This window comes from Prionailurus bengalensis, chromosome E4, assembly GCF_016509475.1.
Source record: "Prionailurus bengalensis isolate Pbe53 chromosome E4, Fcat_Pben_1.1_paternal_pri, whole genome shotgun sequence".
Lineage (NCBI taxonomy): Eukaryota > Metazoa > Chordata > Mammalia > Carnivora > Felidae > Prionailurus > Prionailurus bengalensis.
This window is the reverse complement of record NC_057360.1, coordinates 62,645,183-62,660,361: the sequence shown is the minus strand read 5'-3', so window position 1 is coordinate 62,660,361 and position 15,179 is coordinate 62,645,183. Positions and strand designations below refer to the sequence as shown.

Sequence of the window (15,179 nt, the reverse complement as noted above, 5' to 3'; positions counted from 1 at the left end):
GAGGGACGGCCCCACCAGGTGCAGGCTCAGGTAATTTCCCCCAACAAGGTCCTAACATAGGAATCTACTCGAAGTAGACTTTTCACTGGTGAAGGGAGGCAAGCCTAAAAGGTCAGGGGGCCCCTGAACTCACAAAGCCATTTCTGAGAATTTGAGGCCATCCAGCCTCCTCCCACTGCTACGGTGGGGAGTGGGGAGGCCAGTTCTCTCCTGCCGTAAAGCAGGTAGCAGTGTAGCTTGATTCCACGTTCAAGTTCAGAGCGCTCTCCATGGAACATGCTGCCACAGTATCCTTTTAGTGTGAATGAAAATACAACCTACATCAGAGCGGAGTAAAGCGAACACTGAAAGGAAACCATTTAGCGGTGAATGTACACATCTAGACCTGGAATCCAGCAATTTCCTCGCGGTGGAAACCATCATGGTGGCTCCCACCAGAGACAGTTTGGCCCATGGGTTCTCCTCTGTCATGAGTTGGGTGGGGGAGGGGGTGGTTTCGCCTCTTTGATGCTCACATCTGTACGTAAGAGCCAGTCCCCTTAATATCTGTAGGTTTCTGTTGTCGATAAAAACAAGCCCAGCCTTTCCTATTTATCTTCTGTCCCCGTTGCCTTTCGGCACAAAAACCTGTGTTCGAGAGCTTAGCGTATGCCAAGCCCTGGGGGAGGTGTTCGTCATACGCTTACCCCTCTGCGTGGTGGAGGAGAGGCTGTGGGCATCGCTGACTCAACGCTGACGACTCCCGTTGTCGCTTCTCGACGGTTGGTTGAAACTGGTAGGCGTGTTCCACGCGTTCGTCCTTGATGAAGGTGACAGAGATGGAAACCATAGTCCGGGTTCTTCCGATGTCAGTCCTGAGTGTGTGATCCAGCGCCCAGCTTGCGATGTCTGGGAAATGCGGGGCCTCTGAGAAGTCATTTCCTACCGGATTTAAGTCTGAGCGCTTCCTTTCCAAGAGAGGATTAGAAATCCTGTCCCCGTCCCTTGTCTTCTCCTGTGGACTTGGGGGCACTTGTTCGAAGACCTTTCAACTTTTAACATCGTCTTTCGTTTTTTAATGTTTACTTATTTTTGAGAGAGAGAGAGTGCGACTGGGGGAGGTACAGAGAGAGGGGGACAGAGGACCCGAAGGGGGGTCAGCGCTGACAGCAGTGAGTCCGGTGTGGGGTTCCAGCTCACGAACCGTGAGAGTGAGACCTGAACCGAAGTCAGATGCTCAACCGAGCCACCCAGGCGCCCCTCAACTTTTAACGTCATCTGAAAAGCTAGTTAAGGAAAGTGTCTGTGGCTTACAGGGATGGTGGTGGAGTTTGTAACCTGTCCTTCCTAGGAGAACCTGAGCTTTTATAGCAACAGGCACTTAGTGAATGTGGGACTCACTAGGTGGACACAGCTGTCCTGGAGTCAGGCCATCCAAAATGTGATTAATCTCGGATGCAGGCATAGGGTGACAGCCACCGTTAGATAAACTGTCTGCGGTGGGATGTTCGGGGAGCACTGGGGGCAAGGAGCAGTGAGCTGAGCTCACCCAGCCTGTGTGCTTAAACTCTACCTAGCTTACACCAGACTCGGTCTTGGGAAGAAAATGAGAGCTGACCGATTCTGCAGTCGGTCAACTATCCTCTTTGGAGGCCAGACCCTGAGAATATTGCCTGTGGTTCGTCCTCACAGCCTGTGTGGGTCGCTTAGGACTGTAGGGGAACAGGCTTCCTTGTCCTGTGTCCTCCTCTCCAAGTTAAGCAGCGGAATACCGAGAGCCAGGGTCAAGTTCTGTTCTTGGGCTATTAAAAGATATGGTTAAATAGCTCCTCGGCACCCCCACCCCTGCCCCAAGAAAGGAAGGAAGGGAGGGAGGGGAGAAGGAAGGAGGGAAGGAAAGAAAGAGGAGTGGCCAAAAACAGACCCAAGTGGGCTATGTCTTACGGCAAGACTGGGAAGGCTCACCTGGGTTGGGCTTGCGGCCACTGGCTCCCAGGGGAACTTGGACTCCAGGTTCGTGGCTCTGCTGCTTAGACGGTGGCTTCCCAGTCCCTGGTCTGCAGGAGCAGCAGGGAGACCTGGAGAAACCGAGTTTCTCTTCATGTGGCGAACCCACCAAACGTTCAGTTGTGATTGGCGAAGGATGCTGGAGCGTCTGGACCACTTTTGTTAAACGTGGAAGGGGGACTTGGGCTCAGTACCGTCTGTCCTTCCAGTTGACTGAGTGTTCTAGAACTGGTGAGTTTCTACTTCCTGGGCCATTTCAGGAAGGAAAACATCTCCACACCCTTCTTTGTGAGCATGGGCGCATCGGAGCAACCTTAGGTTTTTCCGTCTCTTCCTTTGCTGACTTCATGGGTTTCTGTCCGCGTGGCCCCCGGCGCATCCTCTCCCGTCCCGGGCCCTTCTTGTGTCCTTTGCAGAGGGTCCCCACGCCCTTCACCTGCTCTTTTCCTTTCTCCTTCCCAGAGCCAAGCCATGCGCATCGTGCGGACGGTCGGGCAAGCCTTCGAGGTCTGCCACAAGCTAAGCCTGCAGCACACGCACCAGAACGCAGACGGCCAGGAGGACGGTGAGGGCGAGAGGGACAGCAGCAGTTCGGGGGAGCCAGGTAGGCGCCTGGGCGGGTCGCTGCAGTGGGAGGGTTGGCCACCAGCATGGGACAGTGCATTCCTTCACCAAGCCCCAGACCGTCAACCCACTTAAAAAGCACATTTATTTTTTTTTTCTCTTTCTCTCTGGAGTCTACATTTTCTTTAAGGAACGTGTGTGGCTTTTATAATAGACAATTAAAGATGTTTATCGAACACGGAAGCATTTAAGCTGCTTTATGCTACCAAATCCAACCCCAAAGAAAACTTCAGTACAAAAGCACCTTCATAAAACAAATTAGAAAGAAGATAAAGTTATAATTATTTCATGGCTTTTAAAAAATTGTTTTTAATGTTTATTGATTTTGGGGAGAGACAGAGTGTGAGCGGGGGAAGGGCAGAGAGAGAGAGAGGGAGACACCGAATCCGAAGCAGGCTCCAGGCTCCCAGCTGTCAGCACAGAGTCCGACGCGGGGCTCGAACCCGCGAACTGTGAGATCATGACCTGAGCCCGAGTCGGACGCTTAATTGGCTGAGCCACTCAGGCGCCCCACTTTCTTCCTGTTTCTAAATTCTGTAGTTCTGTAGACGTTCCACGTGGACGTTATTCCAATAGCTCTCACTTTGAAGTGTCACCGAGAGTCAGGAGGATGGCAGAGTTGTCTTCCATCATGTGGATCGTCTCACAGTAAATGTGGGGAAAGTATGAGCATCAGGAAAGAGCAGACGGAAAGTCAGTATTGTTTATATCGACTTCTAATGTGGAAAAGCCAAGAAAAGAAACTAATCACTGTTAGAAACAGGAGAATTCCTTTAAGGAGGTGAGGTCTGATAGTACGACCAGTAACTCAGGGTTATGTTTTCCAGCAACGACCACTGGGAAGTCTTAGCAGAAGAAAAAAGTCATTAGCATAACAATTTAAAAAGACAAAATACCCGTGAATGATTGCAATAAAATGTCTACATTTTACCTGAAGAAAGTTGTAAACACGTGGAAGGTTCTTGGATGGGAAACCTGAACCATCCTTTTTATTAAAAAAAAAAAAAAAAGCCAATTCTCCTGTGAATCTCTCAATTTGACAGCACAGTGCAGATTTCTGATGGCAAAAGGGGCACATCGGAAAGCTGTCGTCTTCAGAACTTGCAGGATCCAGATAAGGCAGGGTTCAGAGGAGCATCCAAAGGTTCAACTACTTATTTTTGTAGACCGATAACCAATCATGAAAATCAAGTTAGCTAAGCACCCAGTTCGGGACGCTGCAAAGTGCTTGAGAGCAGACCCTTGAATTTCATTCCGGCTGCACCTGTCCCTGGCTGTGTGATTTGGGGGCAAGTTCATAACCTCTCCGGGCCTTTGTTTCCGCTTTGGAAGAAACTAGAAAGAACGGCAGAGCAATAAGTCAGACAGTTGTTGTGACAATTAGGTGAGCAGATACACGAAAAATGCCTAGTCTGGTGTTTGGCCCGTAGTAAACACCAGATCCGCATTCGCTATTATTATTCTAACATAGATACGGAAAGATCGGAAAGGCAAGAAGAGAAAAATTTCTGGAAAAGAGGAGTAATGACAGGTGAGTGGCTTTGCAGACATGAAAGCATAAAGCTCTAATAGTAAAACTGCTGATGTAGGACTGCTTCCCTGACGGGGGGTCAGAATGGAAAGTTCAGACATAGACCCAGAAACACACGCTAACACAGGGCACCGTGGAAATAGAAGCCCTACAGAAAAAAATATAGAAATCAAGTTTAAAAATCCACATGCCTTTGACCCCCAGCTTCCCCTCTCCGAATTTATCGTAAGGGTAAACCCATACATGCGTATGTAAAGTTACATAAGCAAAGAACTGGAAACAGCATGCGGGGGTTTTTCAAATAAATTATGGTACAAATAGCAGAATATTGCACAGTCATTAAAAAGAATGAGTCTGCTCTTGGGACTCCTGGGTAGCTCAGTTGGTTAAGCATCTGACTTCAGCTCAGGTCATGATCTCATGGCTGATGAGTTGGAGCCCCACATCGGGCTCTGTGCTGGCAGCTCAGAGGCTGGAGCCTGCTTCGGATTCTGTGTCTCCGTCCCTGCCCCTCCCCGAGTCGCACTCTGTCTCTCTCTCTCTCTCTCTCTCTCTCTCTCTCAAAAATAAACATACGTTAAAAAAAAAAAAACAACTTTAGAAAGAATGAGTCTGCTCTCTATGAAATGATACAAAGTCTGTCCAAGATACTTTGTTGAGTTTTTCTTTTAAAAGAAATTTTTTAACGTTTATTTATTATTGAGAGACAGACACAGGACATGAGCAGGGGAAGGGTAGAGAGAGGGGGAAACACAGAATGCACATGCACATGCTCTCTCTTTCTCAAAATAAGTAAATAAACTTTAAAAAAAAGGATACAGTGTATTACCTGTATCATACAAAACACGTATTAATTGACTGTTACTGATAAGGCTATTAACAGCAGGCCATTAAGTGTTTGGGGAGGCCAGAGTTACACATGGATGGATCTTTGACTGCATGGGGTGGTCTGAGCCCCTAATCCCCACGTTGTTCAAGGGTAAACTGTGCTGCACTCTAAGTGCATATTACTTATTAGCTGGTTTGCAGCTCAGACTCTGAAATACATGACCCAGCCCATCTCTGCAGTGTGAGAAGTAGCCAGGGGATCCCTCAAGTCCCATAGGTCTGAGTTAAAGGATTAATCAGGGCTCCCTCTGATCACAGTGTTTGCAGCATGCAGCTGAGCCTCCTTTGAGTAATATTAGTGTGTGGGATGGCACAGATCTGGGATGGGAAACATTTCTTCCTCAGGGAAAGCTGCTTACCGCCCAGCCCCATAGTCACTTCCTTTTTACGGCCCCCGCTTGCTTGCTTACGGCCTGCAAACCACTAGGATACACGTTTCTTCTTTCCATAAGTGCTTCCCCCGGAAGCATTTATCTGCCGCGTTAGGATTTGTCTCTGTTAACGGAGCACCTTGCGGCACCGGACTAGAACTCTTGATCGGTAGCTGTTTGTGTGTATTTTTGTTTTGTTGATAGGAGTCTCCCATGCGGGGGACTTGTCATTTAACGCACAGTTTGTCTTTCCACTGGAGCCACCTCGCCTCTCCCATGCCCTCCCTGCCTGCCTTTCTTGCCTCCCTCATTCTTCCCACTGTTCCCGACCCTCGGGGAGATGTATCTTGTGTAACTTTTGGCAGCAGCTGCCGTAGGCCGGGTCCCCGGGGCTCAGAGCCAGGTGGGGCCGCTGCTCCTGTTCCCCTGGCCCGCCTCTGCCTGGTGCGGTTTCTTTGACTCCTGCAGAGGGTTTCCTGGGAGAGCTCCCGTTCCCTTGGAGGCGTCATCCTCCCACGGCAGCAATCCAGTGCGGGGAAGGGCTTGGAACCCTTAGGAGGAATAGAGCTTCTTAAAAAGAACACTCGTCATCTAGACAGCGAGCAACGGGCTGGGGTACCTGTTACACCTGCATCTCCTGGGCCTCCTGCTCCATCAGGACCCCCGAGCATGCTGCTCACCTCACCCCTCTGCTCTCCCACCTCACCCACCCCTCCGTCCCTGGCAACCACTGCCTGATCCTTTGTTTCTCCTGGGTTTTAGTTTCCTCCTTCCTTCAACAGATGTTTATCTAGTTCCCCTGATGTGCCAGGCTTGATTCTGGGTAGGCTGTGAACAAAAAAAAAGGGTCCCTGACGGCGAGGAGCTCGCTTTCAAAGTTGGGGGGGGGGGCGGGGGAGGTGGTGCAAGCACGTGACAGATAAACGAGATCATCTGAGAGCATGTAAATGCAGGGAAGCGGGGTGGGGGGCTTTGCAGGTGGAAGCAGCCGGCCAGTTGGGAAGCAGGGTGGCACTGGTTTTAAGCACCAGGCCTGGAGCCAGACTGGCAGGCTTTGAGCCCCAGCTGCAGCCTTACCAGCTCGGTGTCTCAGTTTATCTGTCACTGCCTGCCTCTTAGGACGGTTGTAAGGACAAATGATTTATACAGGTAAAACCCTTAAATCGTACCTGGAATGTACTAAGTGCTATTTTTTTTTAAATGTTCATTTATTTTGAGAGAGAGGGAAGGAGAGGCAGGGAGAGAGAGAGAAAGGGAGAAAATCCCAAGCAGGCTCTGCAGTGGTAGCTTGGAGCCCTGCACAGGGCTCGATCTCCCGTGAGATCATGACCTGAGCCGAAACCAAGAGCCAGGCACCTAACCAACTGAGCTACCCAGGTGCCCTAGTAAGTGCTATTTGATTTTAAGCTATTACTACTGCAGTTTTGAGGCCAAAAAAAGAAAAAGAAAAAAAGTGGGCATTTCCAGCACTTTGTGCCCGAGCTGATAACCCCTTGTTCTTTTTTTAAAACCGTTTTATTACGGTATAATTGACATGGGAAAAGTTCTGCATTGATTCAGCAGCACCTATCCATTTAGCCCCTGCAACCGCCTTCCAGAGTTACGCTTCTGGGGTCACCCGGCTCTGCCAGGCTGCTTGTCCCCAGCTTGTGCCTTGTGGCCAGTGTCCCCCAGTCCAGGATTACCCTTCACCTGCCTCTTCCTGAGCCCAAGCCACCACTTCTGCCCCTCCTGGGGGGGGGGGGGGGTCACCTGAGTCTTTTGCTATGTTGACTTCCTCCCCACTGCACACAGACAAGATCAAGCCTTTCTCCATAACAAAACCAAATCCAGTCTTCCTTGCCCCTGCATCGCCCCCCCGAGCCTTGCCCCTGCATCACCGCCCCCGCCCCCCAGCCTTATCTCTTTCCTTTCCTTCAGAGCTCAGCTCTTTGCCAGACTTATCTGCACTCTCGTGTCTTCTTCCTAGTCCCCCACCCTCGCTGTTACTCCTTCAACCTCCAGTTGGTTGCCTTGCCTGCTGGCCTTTCCGGGGACCCCGGTCAAGGTCACTGAAGGGCCCCCAGCTAGCAAACTGAACCAGCCTCTCTGTGCAGGGTTCATCACGGGGAACAGAGCACTCGCCTACCCTGGCTTCTGGGGCACCACCCCCCGTATACACGCACACACAACCTTTCTTCATCGGCGACTTGCTTTCCAACATCCTTTGTGCTTCTCCTGTTCCTGGCGCCCTTTTCTGACTTCACTGGTTTCAACTGATGTTTATTTCCAGGCCAGGCCGTTCTCCTGAACTCTCCACTTACGTACCCAGTAGCTGAGGGGTATCTCCACTTGGCTGTCACAGACCTCGTGATTCCAGCAGGTTTAAAACTCAGTGCATCCTCTTACCCACAGCCCTGCTCCTCCTGAATTTTCCCTATAGGACGCCAGCCCCTACCGGATCACCTAAATCAGAAATTTCAAAACGTCCTTGCATATTCCTCTCTCCTTCCCTTCTTCCTCCCACCTCCCACTCTCTCTCTCTCTCTCTCTGCCACCAGTTTTTCCCCACATCCTGTGATTTCTGCCCCCCCTGAAAATCTTTGACATCTGTTCCCCTCTTGTCTGCTACGGCTAGCATAAGCCCTCCTGTTTCTCACCCGGGGTATTGCTTTTCATCTTGTCCCTTCTAGATCCGTCCTCCACATCATCTCTAGGGTGAAACTCGAAAGAACGAAATCCTTTGGTATTACTCACCTGCTTCCAGTCCTTCGAGATGAGATCCGCAGTCTTCCTGGTTGGGCCCCTCCCTACAGAGCCATTTGCAGTGAATAGCGCCTGTATCTTTGCCCCTGCCTCCCCATCCCGTGCCTGCTTCCTCACCTGCCTTAGCTGGCACTTCTCCGGGTGGTGTTGTGCCCTCTGGACAGGCTGCTCTAACCCCTGCCTGAGTTAGCTGTCCGTCCTCTGTTGCCCTGCACCCCGGATCAGAGGGGACACGGCCCCCGGCTGCATCCGTGCTGTGTGTCTGTCTCCTCCTTCAGGCTGGGGAAGCCTGGAAAACACAGCTTTGGCTTATTTATTCTTATGCCCGGTAGATTTCTGTCACATACGGGTGCTTAATGAATGCTCATTGAACAAATGAAATCAGCATATGTCCTGCGGCTTCTAGTTACAATTCACTGCATCGAGTAGACGTGGTTTAAATAAGCAATTCAGAAAGTGGCACTCCTCCCCACTTCCAGGTCCAGTCCTCTCACCCTTGCGCAGGTGGGAATCCACACAGCCCAATCTCCTGTCTCCCAGTTTGCTAGAAGGTTTCGTTTTTTGTTTTGTTTTGTTTTTAAATATCATTTCTTGTCCTTTCAGCTTCTGGGTCCCAGGAAAGTGGCAAATACCAGATCCCCCTCTTGTCTGTTAGGACCTGAGGAAGATCGTTAGCTGTGGGTCCACCCTCTAGACCTTGCCTTGCCCGATGTGCTAACAGGTCCACCCTCTAGATCTTGCCCTACCCGATGTGCTAACAGGCACGGCGTTCCGTCCACCCCAGCTTACCCTCCCGGTGCTTACAGATCAGTTACTGGACTGACCTCCGCCCATCAGCCACAGTCAGCGATCGTGAAAACCAGCTGTTTTCTCAGCCAAGAGGGAGAATTGGGCGTGAAGGGTGGGTGGAGACGTCAGGGAGCCAGTGGCCTCTCTAGACATGACAGTCCTGAAGGTGAAGTGCCGGGAAGGGAGGACCCTGGCCTCGGTGGTGCCCTTCCCTTCCCTCCCTCTCTGTCATCCCCGCAGGCCGCCAGCTCACTGGAGCCGAGAGGGCCTCCACGGCCACCGCAGAGGAGACGGACATCGATGCAGTAGAGACCCCGCTCCAGGGGAACGATGTCCTGGAATTCAGCCGAGGTGTGACCGACCTTGACGCCGTAGGGAAGGAAGGAGGTTCCCACGCAGACCCCAAGGTAGGCAGGACGTGACCCGTCACACCGTCTGCACGCATGCTGCCTCCTGGAGCACAATGTGCTGCGGCCTGGGCCACCGTCAGAGTCCCCTCCTGTACCCGCTGGGTTAGCTTCCGCGTGCGGTGCATACGACCAAGCGGAGCAGCTTTCGTCTCCTCTGCGGGGGCCCGGCTCCTGCAGATGGGCCCGGTGGGCCGGCGCTCGACCCTGCTGTGTGTCAGGACACCACAGAGTTACCCTTGACGTGCGCCACCCTCCAGGGTCCCCTCTGTCCTGAGTCCCCTTCTCCCCGGAAGTCCTGCCCTCAGTGGCTCCTCATGGCAGCCTGATACCTGTGCAGACTAAGCCTCGAGCACCAGGACCGATCCCTTGGGGCTTAGCTGCTGGAGCAGAGTTCGTCCAGGCTCCCTCTGCCTGCGGCCAGCGACTGTGCACTTTGGTGCTGCCTCCTGCTGATGCCACAGAGGCTGGCAGTGCGCCCTTTGGGGGCCGGAAACTGCGAGACCACCTGAGGCATCATCAACTCCAACCTCACATCCTACAGCTGAGATGGCGGGACTCCCGAGAGGATCCCGATAGAATCCAGACCGAGAGGGGCGTCTGGGTGGCTCAGTCGGTTGACTGTCCGACTCTTGGTTTCGGCTCAGGTCATGATCTCGTGGTTCATGAGTTCGAGCCCCCCATCGGGGGAGAGATTGTCTCTCTCCCGCTCTCTCTGCCCCTCCTCTTCTCTGTCTCTCAAACTTAAAAAAAAGAATTTTTTTACAAAAGAATCCAGACTGAGAAAGTGATAACTTGAGAGCACATTCCAGCCCGAAGACACAGCAGAAAACCCGGAAGGACAATGCTAAGAGAGGGGGCTCCCCCTAGATTCCCCGTGTCACGGCCGCCTCTCCTTCCTGCCGTGTGTCGGCCTTTTCCGGTGCAGGCTGTGGGGCAGCTCATCAGGAGGAGGGAGAAACCTGTCTGGTCTGGAGGGTGGGATGGTCCCAAGTCATCACCTGATGCTTTCTTGGTGACATTTGTTCCCTGCAAGCGGCAAGAGCTGTCACTGGGTGCCTTTCTCCTGCACGTCTGCAGAGGGACCAGCAGCAGACCTCCCGGAAACGAAATGGCTCTCCCTGCAGTTAGTTGATTTATGGATCCCATAAGCCATCTTCGTGACAGTTCCCACCTGCCCAGAGGGAGACAGGAGGGAGGGCACAAAGACGCCGTTCAGCCTGGCCCTCCCCGCGAGGCACACCCTGCTGGACTAGCCTCCCTCAAGCCTCGGGGCCCCGGGGGCAGCCCTGGAGGAGGGAACCCCGAGGACCCATCGGAGTGAAGGTGGAACTGCCCCCTTCCGGGTCTCATAGTAGGGTGGTGGGTGACCAGAGATGGGCGCCCCAAAGTCCGGGTGTGGTATCGCTGGATATGGTGCGAGAGGCAGGTGCCCACCGTCTGCCTCCATCGCAGGGGGTCAGTCACTGAGGGTCCAGGCAGGGTGTCCTGGCAGGTGGCCCCGGCCGCCACACCACCTCCTCCCGGGGCCCTGTCCACACGGCTGCTGGGGACGCCGCATCTCCCTCCACCCGTGCCCGGGCCGTCTGTGTAAGAGCGGTCACTGCCCTGTGCTCTCTTCTCTCTCCAGGCTTCTCCCCACCCCCAGGAGCCCGTGCTGGCAGCCTCGCCCAGGATGCTCCTCCCCTCCTGCCCCTCGCAGCCCCCAGGCCTGGGCCCGGGGACGCCGCTGTCCTCCCACCACCAGATGCAGCTCCTCCAGCAGCTCCTCCAGCAGCAGCAGCAGCAGACGCAAGTGGCTGTGGCCCAGGTCCTCCTCCGCCTCCTCCCTCCCCCTCAGGCTCCACTCTCATGGGCTTGACGCGCCTTCCCTGGCGGGGGGCGAGGGGCAGGTGTACAGCCTAGGGAGCCGTAAGGGATCGCTCACGCTGTTGGGTCATTGCTTGTTGGGGAAGGGGGGCGAGGGGGATGCGGTTGGGCTAGGAGGGAACGTTCTGGTTTCCCGCGTACCCCCCCTCCCCCCCGCTCTGAGCTGGGCTTGGCTGGCTTGGCTGGACGTTGTTGGATAAGGACCTGAGCTCACCAAGGAAGGAGGTGCACACAGAGCCCCTCTCCCCTTCCTGCCTCATTTTCCTGGTGTTCGGGTGGGAAGGGACGCCTTTGGAGTCAGGACAGCTGTGACCTTGTGCAACCAGTCTTAAAAGAGCTTCAAGGACGAATTTGCACCAAACACCCTTGCAGAGCCTCCCACCCCGCCCCCTACTGGCATCCTAACTGCCTTGTCCATTCAAATCCCCACACATCCGTCAGTGCCCTGCTTCTTCCCGGCAGGATTTGATCTTGTACTGGCCTTGGAATTCATCCCAATGGGATCTAACTTACGGGATGTTAGGTGCTGTATGTGAGCTACGTGAGAATTGGCTTCGATCTCAGGAGCGAAGTGCTGTTTGGGCCCCAAAGGCTTGTCAGGCCATGGCCTTGCAGAGGACCAAGCTGGTTTCCCTTGCTGCTTCCGGCAAGGATTCCTTCTGCTTGCTTTCCACAGAGGGGATTCTAATCCACATCTGGAGGGGATTCTAATCCACATCTGCTTTGGGACTTGTGAGTCTGACCTTCATAGGCTCATACCATTCATAGGCTGAATTCTGAGACTGAGGGATGGGTCAGGCTCTTGGGTGGGGTGGGGAGGGGGTCGTGGATAAGGGCAATGAGGAGGGTGGGGCCTCCCGAGCAGGGGAGTGGTGTGCGGTCTGGCCGGGCAGCTCCACGCGCTGGCGTTCTCGATCTGTGTGACTAGGCTGACCTCTGAGGCTTTCTGCGTTCTAGAACGTCAGGGAGCAGACTTCTCTGGGGAGCACTCCCTGATCCCTGTTGTTTCTCTTGTTTATCCTTCTCACGACCCTTGGGGTGGAGGGGTGGCCCAGTCACAGCTGTGCTCTCCCATATGCACACCTTGAGAAAGCACCGGCCGCCTCACCAGAGCGGGGTCTGCGACGACTTAGTTCTTGAAGAGACTTAGTCCTCTTAACACAGTCTCGCAAGGACGGGTCCTGAGACGTAAGCCTCTCGGAGGACTTGTGCAGCCACGTGGGAGAGAGTAGAATCAGTGTGCCATGGCTCCTAGGTGATTGGAGCCTTTAAAAAATTCTGACGGTGAAACAAAAGGATGTGTGCTAATGGTAGGAGCATTTGCAGGTGTTTCCAGAACAGCAAGAAAAAGAAGGCAATGTCATTAATGGCTTCTTATACTTGGGGGGGGAGGGGGCGGGGAATCATTACTCTTTGTCAAATAACAGAATTCATCTCGTCTCCTTAATGGCGGTGTGGCGGTCCCTAGCGTCCCCTCCTCCCCGTTGTGACAGGATCACAAAGCCTCAGTGCTCCAGCACAGAGCCATTCCACGACTCACATCATTTCCGGAAGTTTCCCCTTGAATACAAATCCATTCTCCAACCCATAATACTTTTCTCTTGCAGCGTATCAATTGCCGAGTAATTATTATTTATCTAAGAAAGGGCTTGATGCATATTCATGATAGATATTACCAGCGAGTCATTTGAATTTGAAGTCACTGCTAAACGCTAAAGGGAAACTAGACACAAGCGTACAATCTACACAACAAGAAGATTGTTGTGTCGGTCTGGGGAAGCATTCAGTCTGCAAAGCCCCAAGACCTGTAACTGATCGTGGCTTTGCCACAAGCAGCATGAAACCCTAAAAGTGGTTTTCCGGTAGGGAATCAGGCATCTGCCTCAGTGGGGCAGCACTGCCCTGTTTTAATGGTCTCTCTCCTAGAAGACAGTGGATCTCAGGGAAGGGAAGAGTGTGGTGCTTGGGTTTACTTCATTGCCACTCCCACGGGCTCTGAGTCACAGTCTGTGGATTGTGGCTGGCGGTGTCCTGCCTGACCCTTGGTTCCCGCAGTGACGTGGCTGATTGGCCAGCATCGTGCATCGGTCCTGGCGAGGTGACGGGTAGGGCCGGAGACTTGCGGCGTCTTCAGCCGGACAGGGAACTTGAGGTCAGAGATAGCTTCTTGAACATACATCTCTCCCCCTCTGCTGCCTGGGAACGCAGAAGAGGTGTGGTGTCGCAGCCGGGGCTTTCAGATCCTGTGTCCTCCAGCCGACTGGGCCCTAAACCCTCCTTCTGTTACAAGTTCTTCTGCATGTTCCTTTCTCCCATTCTAGAAAGAATGGGCTTGGTATTAGTTTCCATGTCTTTGGGTGAAAACTATTGTATAGGAGATAGAAGTGGATCAGTAGGCCTTCTTGACATCTTTCATGCATTTAAAATAGGGCAGACCAACGTTAAAAAAAAATTTTAAAAAAAGGGGGGGCGCCTGGGTGGTTCAGTCGGTTAAGCGTCTGACTCTCGATTTCAGCTCAGGTCGTGATCTTAACGGTTCGTGAGTTCAAACCCTGCCTCAGGCTCTGTGCTGACAGCATGGAGCCTGCTTAGGATTCTCCCTCTCCCTCTCTGCCTCTACCCTGCTCTCACTCTCTTTCTCTCTCTCCAAATAAACAAACATTAAAAAAAAAACCTGCCACAATCCCCAAAATTCCAGGGGGCAAGAATACCATGACCTCAGCACTTCAGGTAGGAACACAGTTTCTTTCTCTCTGGAAGCATCCAAGTCCTCCTATGTGACTTCTGGGTTGAGCTAAGGGTCCAGGCAGAGTTTCTTGCAAACAGGTTCACTCTTGGGGTCCCTTGTGGCATCCTGTATGCATGCCCCCCTCCCCATGTACTCTTCACAGGCTACTCCGTTCTGCTGTTGTCCTGGGACCGGGCTTGGATCTCCTTAGCAGCGTTCTGATTTGTTCTAAGACCTTAAGATCTGTCCCAGCCTCTCCCTAATTGGTTCAGAGCCTCTCTAGGGGAGCCTGCCCTGGCCTTAGAGGTACAGGGGCAAAGGAGTTGTTCAACCAGCTCTTAAGCGTTTCTAGCTTAGACCTCAGTGTGTGAATAAGCCCCTCTGACCGCTTTCCCCACCCAGCATGAGGCTTGCCTGGCTGCACTAGCTTCCTCCTCTTTCAGCTGGGCCAGAAGTTCAAGGGTGTGAATGAGGGCATAGCCAAGCCCCAAACCAGAGCTGGGACATCGCTGGCACCTGCATGGCCATGAGCTGGGCCCCTAGAGCTCCAGAATCGGCCTGGGCACCTCGGCTGACTGGCAGTAGTTAAGTAGGCCGGAGTCCTCCACACTTTGCCAGCTCCTGGCCTAGCTTGTGAGTGCACTGTCGCTATCTAAAGATTTCTCCTCTACCCGCTGCCCCTGGTGCTTATCCTGAAACCCGTGATTGGTTACTTCTGCTTCGCGATCGCGTACGCTGTCGATGCAGGAGCCGCACAGAAAACCCTCCACACCCCACCTCCAGGCCCTACTCTGAGCTTTTGTCGCCGTGGCTTCTGCCAGTCCCCAGCACCCCGGGTGCACTGCCCAGTCCCTGCCTTATGCATGCTGAGACAGCGTCACCTGCCTCCGCTGGTGCGTCCGGTGGGGGGTGGGGGGGGAGGGCAAATTGCTGTGGTTCTCTCCACGCCATTTCCATGTGCCTGCTCCCTAACTTCAGCCTGGCCCTGCCCCCACTTCTCACGGAGGAGCTGGAGTCCAGGCAAGTAGGCTGGAGAGCGAGTGGGCAGTGGTCTGGTGTCGCTGGGTGGGCTGAGGGAGGGTGTCCGAACTGGAGGGTGCAGGGTTCAACTCCCACGTGGGGCGCCGTGGCGGGAATGCGGAGCGGGACACCGCACCCCAGCCGTGACCTTCCCACGGACTTCGTCTGTGAAGTGGGATAGTCGTTGCCAAAGACCCTGTGGTTCTGGAAAGAGACTAACC

At 53.4% G+C, this 15,179-nt stretch overlaps 1 protein-coding gene across 2 annotated transcripts in view; it reads left to right on the top strand.

The window, feature by feature from the left end:
• Positions 1 to 15,179, top strand: part of CE4H1orf226 (chromosome E4 C1orf226 homolog) — a 283,880-nt gene that overhangs the window by 248,466 nt on the left and 20,235 nt on the right. For both annotated transcript variants that reach the window (XM_043567575.1, XM_043567574.1), the window contains exons 6-8: positions 2,449 to 2,590; positions 9,175 to 9,341; positions 10,972 to 11,151. In XM_043567575.1, the coding sequence (XP_043423510.1) occupies positions 2,449 to 2,590; positions 9,175 to 9,341; positions 10,972 to 11,151 (489 nt within the window). The remainder of the gene's footprint in view (positions 1 to 2,448; positions 2,591 to 9,174; positions 9,342 to 10,971; positions 11,152 to 15,179) is intronic.